The following is a 12,888-nucleotide window of genomic DNA, read 5'->3' as shown; positions in this document are numbered from 1 at the left end:
GAATTGACTAAATTTATTAAAGTGTATTTGGAAATATTTAGTTCTCCCTTCTCACGAAGGTGATGGGTATAAAAACACCCTTATAATATAAAAGGTTTATTATTAAGGTTGTTATCTTTGCTAAATAGGTTTATTTAATGGTTGGAGGTTAATTTGGAAGGTTGTGATCTATGCTAAACTTTTAATCCTTGCTTATCTGCAATTGTTTGATAAACAAGGATTAAACGTTTAGCATAGATCACAACCTTCCAAAATTAACCTCCAACCATTAAATAAACCTGTTTAGCAAATACAACAACCTTTTATAATAAACCTTTTTATATTATAGGGGCTATTAACGTTATAAAGGTTGTAATCTTTGCTAAGTTCTTTCATTTTATCCAAGACACCAAAAGTAATGGAATACAACGGTAATGTAAACTAGTTATTAAATTCGTTATTAATGTTTGAAAGATTGTAGTCTTAGCTAAATCCTTGATTATGAACATTGACAGTTATATTAAAAAATCCAAGGATTATTAACGTTAGAAAGGTTGTGGTCTTTGCTAATTATGTTTAAAGGAAATAAAACTCGTTATTTTTTTATACGTTTATTTCCTGGTTTCCTGTAAACCATTAATTTTTGTTCTTTTCAACTTATAACTAACATTTAATAGGAATTTTGTTTAGTTTTTCTTATTTTTACTACTTTAACTTATTTATTTTGAATGATTTCTTTGAAAAAATACAGAACAATATAAATAAAGAAAATAAATCATTTCAATATATAAATAAAAAAATGGTAGTAAATAAATGCGTTTCCTGTATTTGTAAAGCTTAACGAAAATTACATTTTCCTTAACAGGAAATTAAAGAAAAGAATAAATACTCTTAAACTTATAAACAGTTTAGGGAGGGATAATAAATACTTATAATAAATTGATTTGATTTAATAGACATTTATATTTATTAAAACTTTTTTTTATAAGCTTAAATTTCTTTAAGCTAGAAAAAAGCAAGACTCTTGTTTAAACCCCCAATTCCCGGCTGGGGGTGGTGGTGGCCATTTGTCCTGTATGACTAGAGGGTGGCGGTGGTGAGATAATACTGGGAGCCAAACGATTGCATAGACTGCGTACCGCAAAGGTAACATCATGATTGGCAAAACAGAAGAGAAATGATACCACAAAACCCTGCAAACTAACCAAAATAACCGACAATAATTGATAGAAACGTTCCAAGGGCGAACCCGATTCAGGGCGATAGGGTAAGAGGAAATGCTGTAAACCAAACAGAGGCACCTGTTTAAGAGGAATATAAGAAAAAAATAATTTAAATATTTTAAGGTTTTTTTTTCATTTTAAATGTATTTTCTTTTTTGCTTAAAAGACACGTACCAATATAATTGTCGCTCTTACGGCTTTGCGTATGGCCAACGGTGCCGGCTGGGCTGATTGGGGATGTAGTTTGCGCACTATCACACGCAAAACATTGATGAGAAAGACTACAGGTGCACAATAATATAAAAAGATATAAAAATAAACATTAATAAGAAAACATGGTTAAGTGAAAAAAATGTAAAGTAAAACAAATTTAATTTAATGATGAAAATGGCAAAACACTCACAGAAACTGGCCACCAATGAAATGCATACTGGCACCGAGAATATCCACAGCAACAGACTGTCATCCATCCAGCAGCTAAATTTTAAATAAATTTTAATTATAGCAAAAAATGTAATTAATAATTTCAAATATTTATTCAGTTACTTACTGTTGATTATCTTCTACATGTAAAAATCTAGCCACACCATAAGCGGTTAGAAAAATGAAAGGTGACAGCCAGGAAAAGATTTTAAACCAACGCATAACAATAGTGTCCTTGACAAAGACCTAAAAAAGCAAGAAAAAACAAGCGAAATCAAATTTTTTAAAAAAAGTAGTAGAAAAGTACTTTTTTGAAAAACAATAAAAACAGGTTTTTCTTATGAAAAACCTATATTTAGCTTGATTTTTATATAAAAAATAAAGAAAAAAAATTTTTTTGAAAAAGTAGTAAAAAAGTACTTTTTTGAAAAAAAGTAAAATTTGTTTTTCTTATGAAAAAAAAACATATATTTAGCTTGATTTCTTATAAAAAATAAAGAAAATTATTTTTTAAAAAAGTAGTAAAAAAGTACCTTTTGAAAAAAGTAGTAAAAAAGTACTTTTTTGAAAAACAACCAAAACTGGTTTTTCTTATAAAAAACCTACATTTAGCTTGATTTTTATATAAAAAATAAAGAAAAACAATTTTTTGGAAAAAGTAGTAAAAAAGTACTTTTTTAGAAAATTGTGATAAACCAAAAAATTTACTAAAAAATCAAAAATTTCATATGTTAAACACCTTTTTACCTTGAAATTATGGAAATTTTTGGAAAAAAATAACAAATAGTACTTTGCTGAAAAAAGTAGTAGAAAAGTACTTTTTTAAAAAAATCAAGTAAATCTAGTTTTTCTTATAAAAATCATGTTTTTAGCTTGATTTCTTATTAAAAATAAAGAAAAAACATTTTTTGAAAAAGTATTAAAAAAAGTAGTTTTTGGAAAAATAGTAGTAAAATAAGGAAAATCTGCTATTTGCATAAAAAACCATATTTTATATGTTATGCAAACTATTCATATTGAAATTTTGTAAATTTTTAGGAAAATTACTAAAAAGTACTTTTTTTGATAATAGTAGTAAAAAAGTACTTTTTTGAAAAAAAGTAAAATTTATTTTTCTTATAAAAAATCCCATATTTAGCTTGATTTCTTATAAAAAATAAAGAAAATTATTTTTTAAAAAAGTAGTAAAAAATTACTTTTTGAAAAAATAGTAGTAAAATGTGGCAAATCTCGAAATTTACTAAAAAAAAAATCTAAATTTCATATATTAAACAACCTCTTTACATTGAAATTATGTAAATTTTTAGAAAAAATAGTAAATAGTACTTTTTTGAAAAAAGTAGTAGAAAAGTACTTTTTTGAAAAACATCAAAAACTAGTTATTCTTATGGAAAAATCTATATTTAGCTTGATTTCTTATGAAAAATAAAGAAAGAAAAAATCTTTTTGAAAAAGTAGTAAAAAAGTACTTTTTTAGAGAATAGTAGTTAAATGTGGTACACTTCGAAATTTGTTAAAATAAATCAAAATTTCATATATTAAACAACCTCTGCTTAATTGAAATGATGTAAATTATCCGAAAAATAGTAAATAGTTCTTTATTTAGAAAAGTAGTAGAAAAGTACTTTTTTAAAAAAACTAGTAACACTAGATTTTCATATAAAAACAATCTCTGCTTAATTGAAATGATGTAAATTTTCCGAAAAATAGTAAATAGTTAATTAATTAAAAAAGTAGTAGGAAAGTACTTTTTTTTATAAAAAATAATGAAAAAGGTACTTTTCGAAAAAATAGTAAAAAAGTACTTTTTTTACAACTTTATCAAAAAGTACTTTTTTCATGAATTTTTATACAAATTAAAATTGTAAAGTGATTTTTTATTAGAAAAAAGGGATTTACTACTATTTTTAAAAAAGTACTTTTTTACTACTTTTTCAAAAAGTACTTTTTTCATGAATTTTTATAAAAATTAAAACTGGAAAGATATTCTTTATTAGAAAAATTGGTTTTACTACTATTTTTAGAAAAGTACTTTTTTTTACTACTTTTTCAAAAAGTACTTTTTTCATGAATTTTTATAAAAACTCAAATTGGATGTTATTTTTTATTAGAAAAAAGGGATTTAAAAAAGTTCTTTTTTACTACTTTTTCAAAAAGTACTTTTTTACTACTTTTTCAAAAAGTACCTTTTTACTATTTTTTTTGAAAAAGTAGTAAAAAAGTACTTTTGAAAAAGTAGTAAAAAAGTACTTTTTGAAAAAGTAGTAAAAAAGAACTTTTTGAAAAAGTGGTAAAAAAGTGCTTTTTGAAAAAGTAGTAAAAAAGTACTTTTTGGAAAAGTATTAAAAAGTACTTTTTGAAAAAGTAGTAAAAAAGTACTTTTTGAAAAAGTAGTAAAAAAGCACTTTTTGAAAAAGTAGTAAAAAAGCACTTTTTGAAAAAGTACTAAAAAAGTACTTTTTGGAAAAGTAGTGATTATTAAACACTAACTTTGTTATTTGGTGATAATGGAATATTTGATCTTATCTTCTCTTTCTACTTACCACCACCAACACCAAATGCAAGTGTAATCCCTCACAGAACATCCAAAAGTAGTTGACCAGCATAAAATAATGTATGACCAGATGTAAACCAATGCACCAGTACTACGAAAAAACCCAGACAAATACCCATTTTAAAAAGATTAACACCCATAAAACAAACTAACGACAATGTTAGCAAGGTTAGGGAGAGTAACAGCTACCTACCGGATTATTGCGTATCATGTCAGGTTGCTCCACCACCAGTTTATACCACAAAATCCAAGTGACGCAAGTGAAAGCCAAAGAAGCAAACAGATGAACATGTATGCGTATTCTGGTGCAACGTAGGGACCTTTTTGTAAGTACATATATTAAAAGTGTCTTATTTTTAGCAAAAAATCCTTTTAGATTACTTTTCATTTTAGATTTTAGACAAGCACACACACACAGAAAATGAGAAGGATAAAACAAAACACTCACTTAAAACCCAAGAAAATGATGAGGGAAAATATTAAAGCCAAACAGGAGACAGCATAGCCCTTGACATACAGCTCATTGACAAAGGTGCGAAACTGCAAAGCAACAAAATAATGGGGAATATGTGATTAATGTCTAAGAATAGAGTAGGAGATATTCACCTCCAAATCTTCATAGTCTATGCAGTTGGTATAGTTGGACCATTCCTGGCCGCTTTCGGGATGTTGATACCAGGAGCCATTTTCCAAGCAGCTGAAAATAAGAATATTTATAATGGAAATTTGTTAAAATGGAAATAAAAAGTTATAAGTAACATTTTAGGAAATATTTATTTCAATATAGAAGAAAAAGTACGTTTTTTAATGACATTTTTCAAAAAGTACTTTTTTACTACTTTTTCAAAAAGTTCTTTTTTCTTGAATTTTTATAAAAACTCAAATTGGATGTTATTGTTTATTAGAAAAAGGGGTTTTACTACAATTTTTTAAAAAGTACTTTTTTACTACTTACAAAAAGTACTTTTTTCATGAATTTTTATAAAAATTCAAACTGGAAAGTTATTGTTTATTAGAAAAAAGAGTTTTTTTACTATTTTAAAAAAGTACTTTTTTTACTACTTTTTCAAAAAGTACTTTTTTCATTATTTTTTATAAAAATTCGAATTGGAAAGTTATTGTTTATTAGAAGAAAGGGTTTTAACTACTATTTTTAAAAAAGTACTTTTTTTACTACTTTTTCAAAAAGTACTTTTTTCATAAATTTTTATAAAAACTCAAATTGGATGTTATTGTTTATTAGAAAAAAGGGTTTTACTACTATTTTAAAAAAAGTACTTTTTTACTACTTTTTTCATAAATTTTTATAAAAATTCAAACTGGAAAGTTATTGTTTATTAGAAAAAATGGTTTTACTACTATTTTTTTAAAAAGTACTTTTTTACTACTTTTACAAAAAGTACTTTTTTCATGAATTTTTATAAAAATTCAAACTGGAAAGTTATTGTTTATTAGAAAAAGGAGTTTTTTTACTATTTTAAAAAGTACTTTTTTTACTACTTTTTCAAAAAGTACTTTTTTCATTATTTTTTATAAAAATTCGAATTGGAAAGTTATTGTTTATTAGAAGAAAGGGTTTTAACTACTATTTTTAAAAAAGTACTTTTTTTACTACTTTTTCAAAAAGTACTTTTTTCATGAATTATTATAAAAATTCAAATTGGAAAGTTGTTGTTTGTTAGAAAAAAGGTTTTTAAAAAAGTACTTTTTTACTACTTTTTCAAAAAGTACTTTTTTCATGAATTTTTATAAAAATTCAAACCGGAAAGTGATTGTTTATTAGAAAAAAGAGTTTTACTACAATTTTAAAAAAGTACTTTTTTTACTACTTTTACAAAAAGTACTTTTTTCATGAATTTTTATAAAAACTCAAATTGGATGTTATTGTTTATTAGAAAAAATGGTTTTACTACTATTTTTAAAAAAAGTACTTATTTTACTACTTTTTCAAAAAACGTAATTTTTACTATTTTTCATAGAATATTACCAATAATAGGTTTTCTTTTACTATTTCCTTGATTTAGTTTGCAATCTACAATTTCGATTTTCCGCATTTTACTACTATTTTCTCAAAAAGTACCTTTTTACAACTTTTTTAAAAAGTTCTTTTTTTTATACATTTTTATACAAATTCATGCTAAAAATGTGTTTTTTATAAGAAATACTTGTTTTAATACTTTTTCCAAAAAAGTACTTTTCTACTACTTTTTTAAAAAAAATTAATTTTAACTAGTTTTTCCAAAATATTGTGAAATTTCAAGCTAAATATCAAAATATAACACAAAACATAAAAATATTTTATTTACTACTATTTTTCCAAAAAGTAATATTTTACTACTTTTTCAAAAAAAATTACTTTTTACTATTTTTTTCCAAAAATGTCTAAAATTTTAAACTAAATTGTGATTTTCAATAGAAATGTGTTTTTTTTTTCTAAAAAATACTTTTTTCAATAAATTTATTTTCTACTACTTTTTTCAAAAAAATTTCTTTTTGAATATTTTTTTTCAAATTTTTTTAAATTTCCAAGCTAAATATCAAAATATTACACAAAATATAAAAATATTTTGTTTGCTACTATTTTTTCAAAAAGTACTTTTTTACTACTTTTTCCAAAAACTTACTTTTTACTATTTTTCATAGAATATTATTATATTCTATGAGTTTTTTAAATATTTAACCCAATAACAGGTTTTTTTCCCATTTCCTAGATTTAGTTTAACGTTTTTAATTTTCTTTAACATTTTCCTATAAAAATCGTTAACTTTTCTTTAAGCATTCCTATTATTATTGTTTTTTTTAATTAGTTGCTACTAAAACTTTTTAATACTTTGATCTGTTTTGAAATTTTTAAACCCCAAATCAATTTTTTTAATTTGAAAATCCTTTCATGTTTTACAGATTTAAGATTAAAACCTACAATTTTCACCCTTGTTTTCTTAAGAAAATAACTTATGCTGTTTTTATGGTTAATTAAAACATTAAACTACAATTAAAAGTAGATTTTTTCAAAAGAAAGTTTTCTTAAATAAAATTTGTGCATATTTGTGGCAAAATAACAGAAAGCCAACCAACCAGGCATCCTCAAATAAAAGGGAAGGAATCCCTTATAAAAAGCTCTTTTTCAAATTAAATAAATTTCATTTAATTTGAAGAAAATCTTTATTTTTTCAAACTCTTTTTCCTTATTAATTTTCCTTTTTTGGGTACCTTCTTTCTTTATATTTCAGTACTTAAGTTTTTCATTGTTTCAAAACTGTTAAATTTTCAACACTTTTTAAGTTAAATGCTGCCACTACTTCTACATCATTCTTAAATACTGTTTATTATACTTGCCACATAAAAAGAAACCCCCTCTCCTTATGCCTGTTGTTGCTGTAAAACAATAAAAAAAAATCTAACTTTTAATTGAGATACAACCACAAACTGCAGACCAATGTTTTTCTGCTACGATTTTACGGCATAACAAATCAACAACATGAATGAACATGAACAGCAACAAAAACAATAATAAAAAAAAAGTACTAAAAATTCTGAAACAACTACAACAAATTGCCGAAAATTATTTACCTTCAAATATATGTAAAACAGATACACATTGTTTATGGAGCATAAGCCAATAAAACACAATAGAAACTTTTGTGAATTAAGGCACTAATTTGAAATTAACCCAAAAACGTGCTAGAGCAAAATATGGTAAAACAAATAATGATGATCTAATAACAAAAAAATAAAATGAAGCATTAAATTATAAATAAATATGAATTTTTAGTTGAAATCCTGTGTTTTACAAAGTTTTGGAAAAAGTACTTTTTGGGTACTTTTGAAAAAAAGTACCAAATTGCATTTTTTTGGTGAAATATACTTTTTTAAATTGTTGGCAACATTAAATTTGTTAAAATTTTGCATTTTACAAACTTTTGGAAAAAGTACTTTTTTGGGTACTTTTGGAAAAAAGTACTTTTTTATAAAATTTTTCCATTTATATTGGCAACAAATGAGAAATGGAGCTTGATTTTGTTATATAATTTACTAAATATTAGATATAAATGTTTAATTTTGTTAAAATTGAATATTTTACAAAGTTTTGGAAAAAAGTACTTTTTTGGGTACTTTTGGAAAAAGTACAAAATTGAGTAAAAAGTAGTTTTTATAAAAAAAATTAATTTAAATAGCAATAGTGCTGAATTTCTTATATAATTTAATATTTAATTGGTTTTTAATAAAAAGTACTTTTTAGGTACTTTTTGTAAAAAGCAAAATTTTTGAGTAAAAAGTACTTTTTTTATAAAATTTGTCCATTTAAATTGGTAACTAGGAAATAGAGCTGGATTTCTTATATAATTATAAATTTAATTTGTTTTTAGAAAAAAGTACTTTTTAGGTACTTTTTGTAAAAAGCAGCAAATTGACTTTTTTGTGTAAAATTTATCATTTTTACATACTAAATTGGAAATTTTGTATTTTACTAATGAAAATGGCACAATAAATCAATTTGGTACTTTTTCAAAAAAGTACCATTTTTAATTGTTGTTGTAAAAAGTACTTTTTTAAGCACTTTTTATAAAATTTGGCAGCAATTTAGGAATTAATATTGATTTTTTTTCTTAATTTGGTGTTTTATTAGGTTTTTGAAAAAAGTACTTTTTAGGTACTTTTTCCAAAAAAGCCCCAAATTGAATTTTTTGGATAAAATTTACCATTTTTAGATACTAAATTGGAAATAGATATAAATTCGTTGTACCATTAAGTATTTTATAACAAAAGTAGGACAATAAATCAATTTGGTACTTTTTCAAAAAAGTACCATTTTAATTGTTCTTGTAAAAAGTACCTTTTTAAGCATATTTTATGAAATTTGGTAGCAATTTAGGAATTAATATTGATTTTTTTTCTTAATTTGGTGTTTTATTAGGTTTTTGAAAAAAGTACTTTTTAGGTACTTTTTACAAAAAAGCCCCAAATTGACTTTTTTGGATAAAATTTACCATTTTTACGTACTAAATTGGAAATAGATATAAATTTGTTCTACCATTAAGTATTTTATAACAAAAGTAGGACAATAAATCAATTTGGTACTTTTTCAAAAAAGTACCATTTTGATTGTTCTTGTAAAAAGTACCTTTTTAAGCATGTTTTATGAAATTTGGTAGCAATTTAGGAATTAATATTGATTTTTTTTCTTAATTTGGTGTTTTATTAGGTTTTTGAAAAAAGTACTTTTTAGGTACTTTTTACAAAAAAGTACCAAATTTAATTTTTATGTAAAATTTGTTATTTTAGGTGATGTAGTATAATTTTTGATATAAAATTCAATAAAATTTTAAAATTTTTTAGTGTAAAAGGTACTTTTTTGGGGGATTTTTTAATAAAATTTAGTACTATATTGCTATCAAATTGCAAAGAAATCTAAATTTTGTTTTAACATTTAGTAATTTACTAATATTTTATCAAAAAGTAACAAAATAAATCAATTTGGTACTTTTTCAAAAAAGTACCATTTAGATTTTCTTGTAAAAAGTACTTTTTTAAGCTCTTTTTATGAAATTTGGTTGCAATTTAGGAATTAATACTCATTTTTTTTTTAATTTTGATGTTTTATTATGTTTTTGAAAAAAGTACTTTTTAGGTACTTTTTACAAAAAAGTACCAAATTGACTTTTTTGGATAAAATTTACCATTTTTACATACTAAATTGGAAATAGATATAAATTTGTTTTACCATTAAGTATTTTATAACAAAAGTAGGACAATAAATCAATTTGGTACTTTTGCAAAAAAGTACCATTTTGATTGTTCTTGGTAAAAGTACCTTCTTAAGCATATTTTATGAAATTTGGTAGCAATTTAGGAATAAATATTGATTTTTTTTCTTAATTTGGTGTTTTATTAGGTTTTTGAAAAAAGTACTTTTTAGGTACTTTTTACAAAAAAGTACCAAATTAAATTTTTATGTAAAATTTTTTATTTTAAGCAATTTAGGAATTAATATTGATTTTTTTTTTCTTAATTTGGTGTTTTATTAGGTTTTTGAAAAAAGTACTTTTTACAAAAAAGTACCAAATTTAATTTTTATGTAAAATTTTTTATTTTAAGTGATGTAGTATAATTTTTTATATAAAATTCAATAAAATTTTGAAATTTTTTTATGTAAAAGATACTTTTTTGGGGGATTTTTTAATAAAATTTAGTACTATTTTGTTACCAAATTGCAAAGAAATCTAAATTTTGTTTTAACATTTAATAATTTACTAATTTTTTATCAAAAAGTAGCAAACTAAATCAATTTGGTACTTTTTCAAAAAAGTACCATTTTCATTGTTCTTGTAAAAAGTACCTTTTTAAGCATATTTTATGAAATTTGGTAGCAATTTAGGAATTAATATTGATTTTTTTTCTTAATTTGGTGTTTTATTAGGTTTTTGAAAAAAGTACTTTTTAGGTACTTTTTACAAAAAAGTACCAAATTTAATTTTTATGTAAAATTTTTTATTTTAAGTGATGTAGTATAATTTTTGATATAAAATTCAATAAAATTTTGAAATTTTTTTATGTAAAAGGTACTTTTTTTGGGGGATTTTATTTCCCTCCACTACTTTAAAGGGTTAAAGTCTGTACGTTATTTATTTAAATTTATTTTATTGTTTTGTGTGTACAACTTACGTTTTGTGCGCCAGAAATTTATTATTGAAACCCTCCACAAAATCCGGACAATATTGACTTAACACCGTGCCAGCTGGGGTTCGTGGCCAGCACAGATAACCATCAAAACGCACAGGACAATACAGTGCTGATGATGAGGCTGCAGATGATTTTGTCAACAAATTACTAAAGCTACTGCTGCTCGCCAAAGTGGTGAAGCTGGTGGTATAGTTGTTGATATCCTCAGTATCATAGTTATTGAGATCATCATCAGCAGCAGCTTCAGTTGCCAAAGTGATGGTATTAATGGTGGCATACAATTCATTACGTTGCGCTTCATTCTCATTGACATTTTGCATATCAATCGAACCCTCATAGAGTACAGCATCCTCCAGATAACGTGGTATGGCGGTGGGATAATCTAGAAAGAGAAACGTTTGTTCATTTGTTTAATAAAATTAGTAATGAATTGTGTTTTGGAGAATATTAATTTATTTACCTGCTGTGTTGCTGGGCATAATGCTGCTGGTTTCCGTTTGATTTTCATTGATTGACTCATTTTTATAGCGTATCATACACTCCATGAATAGATGAGAGAGAAACTCTCTTAAATGTTTATCTTTTTCCCCCGGATGGGGTTGTCCAAAGAATAAGGACATTTTTTGTTTTTTAAAATACTTAAATTTATTTTACTGTTTTTTGCTTTTAAATCATTGAATTCTAAGGGTAGAAATAAAAAAGAAAATTATTTATTTATTTGAATTTCAAAAGGAATTCTTTAAGTAACTACTTAAAGTTTTAGCTATATTAATTACTAAATCTTAGAAATAATTTATTTGCTAAAAGTCCTTTTAGTTTTAAATAGATTTTTTTTGTAGAGAAAGCAAAAATCCCAATAAATTTTTTAAGACTTTTTTTTCTGATTATTTTGTTCTTTTTTAAAGCTTTTAAAGTCTTTAACAGTTCTGAGAAAACATAAAGGACATAAAAAGTAAGAGGAGCAGTAATTTGTCAAAGTATCTACATATTGAGTAGCATGTGTTTCCTGTCAAAGACTTATAAAATTTGTAATTGAACACAGGAAACTGGAAAAAACGTTCCTTAACACAGATATAGTTTGAAAAGGGATAGGTAAAAATTCTAAAGAAACTATTGAAGGCAAACAAAAATTAATAATTTGGTGTTTTTTAATAAAATTTTGACATTTGTAAAATAGTAGTAAAAATACTACTTTTTTAAAGCGATATAAAAACATGCTAAAACGGATTTATTGAACATTTTGCAGCTTAATTTGGTGTTTTTTACTAAAATTTAGACATTTGTAAAATAGTAGTAAAAATACTACTTTTTTAAAGCGATATAAAAACCAGCTAAATCGGATTTACTAAACATTTTATAGCTTAAGGTTTAATAATTTGGTGTTTTTAATAATATTTAGACATTTTTAAAATAGTAGTAAAAATACTACTTTTTTAAAGCGAAATAAAAACCTGCTAAAACGGATTTATTGAACATTTTACAACTTAATTTGGTGTTTTTTACTAAAATTTCGACATTTGTAAAATAGTAGTAAAACTACTACCTTTTTTAAAGCGATCTAAAATCTTGCAAAATCGGATTTACTAAACATTTTACAGCCCAAGGTTTAATAATTTGGTGTTTTTAAATAATATTTAGACATTTTTAAAATAGTAGTAAAAATACTACTTTTTTAAAGCGATATAAAAACCTGCTAAAACGGATTTATTGAACATTTTACAGCTTAAGGTTTACTAATTTGGTGTTTTTAATAAAATTTTGACATTTGTAAAATAGTAGTGAAAATACTACTTTTTTAAAGCGCTATAAAAACTTGCTAAATCGCATTTACTAAACATTTTAAAGCATAAGATTTAATAATTTGATGTTTTTAATAAAATTTAGACATTTTTAAAATAGTAGTAGATATACTACTTTTTTAAAGCGATATGAAAACCTGATAAAACGGATTTATTGAACATTTTACAACTTAAGGTTTAATAATTTGATGTTTTTAATAAAATTTTGACATTTTTAAAATAGTAGTAA

General features: G+C 23.6%; 1 protein-coding gene across 1 annotated transcript; it reads right to left on the bottom strand.

The window, feature by feature from the left end:
* Positions 1 to 574: 574 nt before the first annotated feature.
* hec (hector) lies at positions 575 to 11,536 on the bottom strand. Its single transcript, XM_065507903.1, has 10 exons — positions 11,321 to 11,536; positions 10,843 to 11,242; positions 4,786 to 4,876; positions 4,628 to 4,719; positions 4,373 to 4,499; positions 4,169 to 4,270; positions 1,753 to 1,871; positions 1,606 to 1,679; positions 1,377 to 1,483; positions 575 to 1,280 (listed from the first exon to the last, which is right to left on the bottom strand). Exons 1-10 carry the CDS (start codon positions 11,478 to 11,480, stop codon positions 1,008 to 1,010), a joined length of 1,545 nt encoding a protein of 514 aa, XP_065363975.1. The 5' UTR covers positions 11,481 to 11,536; the 3' UTR covers positions 575 to 1,007.
* Between the last annotated feature and the right edge of the window lie 1,352 nt (positions 11,537 to 12,888).

This window comes from Calliphora vicina, chromosome 4 (assembly GCF_958450345.1).
Source record: "Calliphora vicina chromosome 4, idCalVici1.1, whole genome shotgun sequence".
NCBI classification, from domain to species: domain Eukaryota; kingdom Metazoa; phylum Arthropoda; class Insecta; order Diptera; family Calliphoridae; genus Calliphora; species Calliphora vicina.
Note: the sequence above shows the minus strand (reverse complement) of the source record. Positions and strands in the feature narration are given on the sequence as shown.

Excerpts from the sequence above, each read along its gene's own strand:
- hec (XM_065507903.1), bottom strand. The coding sequence starts at position 11,480 with ATGTCCTTATTCTTTGGACAACCCCATCCGGGGGAAAAAGATAAACAT. Across the intron at positions 4,877-10,842 it reads AAATTTCTGGCGCACAAAAC|CTGCTTGGAAAATGGCTCCT; the intron begins GTAAGTTGTACA and ends TCTTATTTTCAG. Across the intron at positions 1,872-4,168 it reads TGCATTTGGTGTTGGTGGTG|GTCTTTGTCAAGGACACTAT; the intron begins GTAAGTAGAAAG and ends TTGCTTTTTTAG.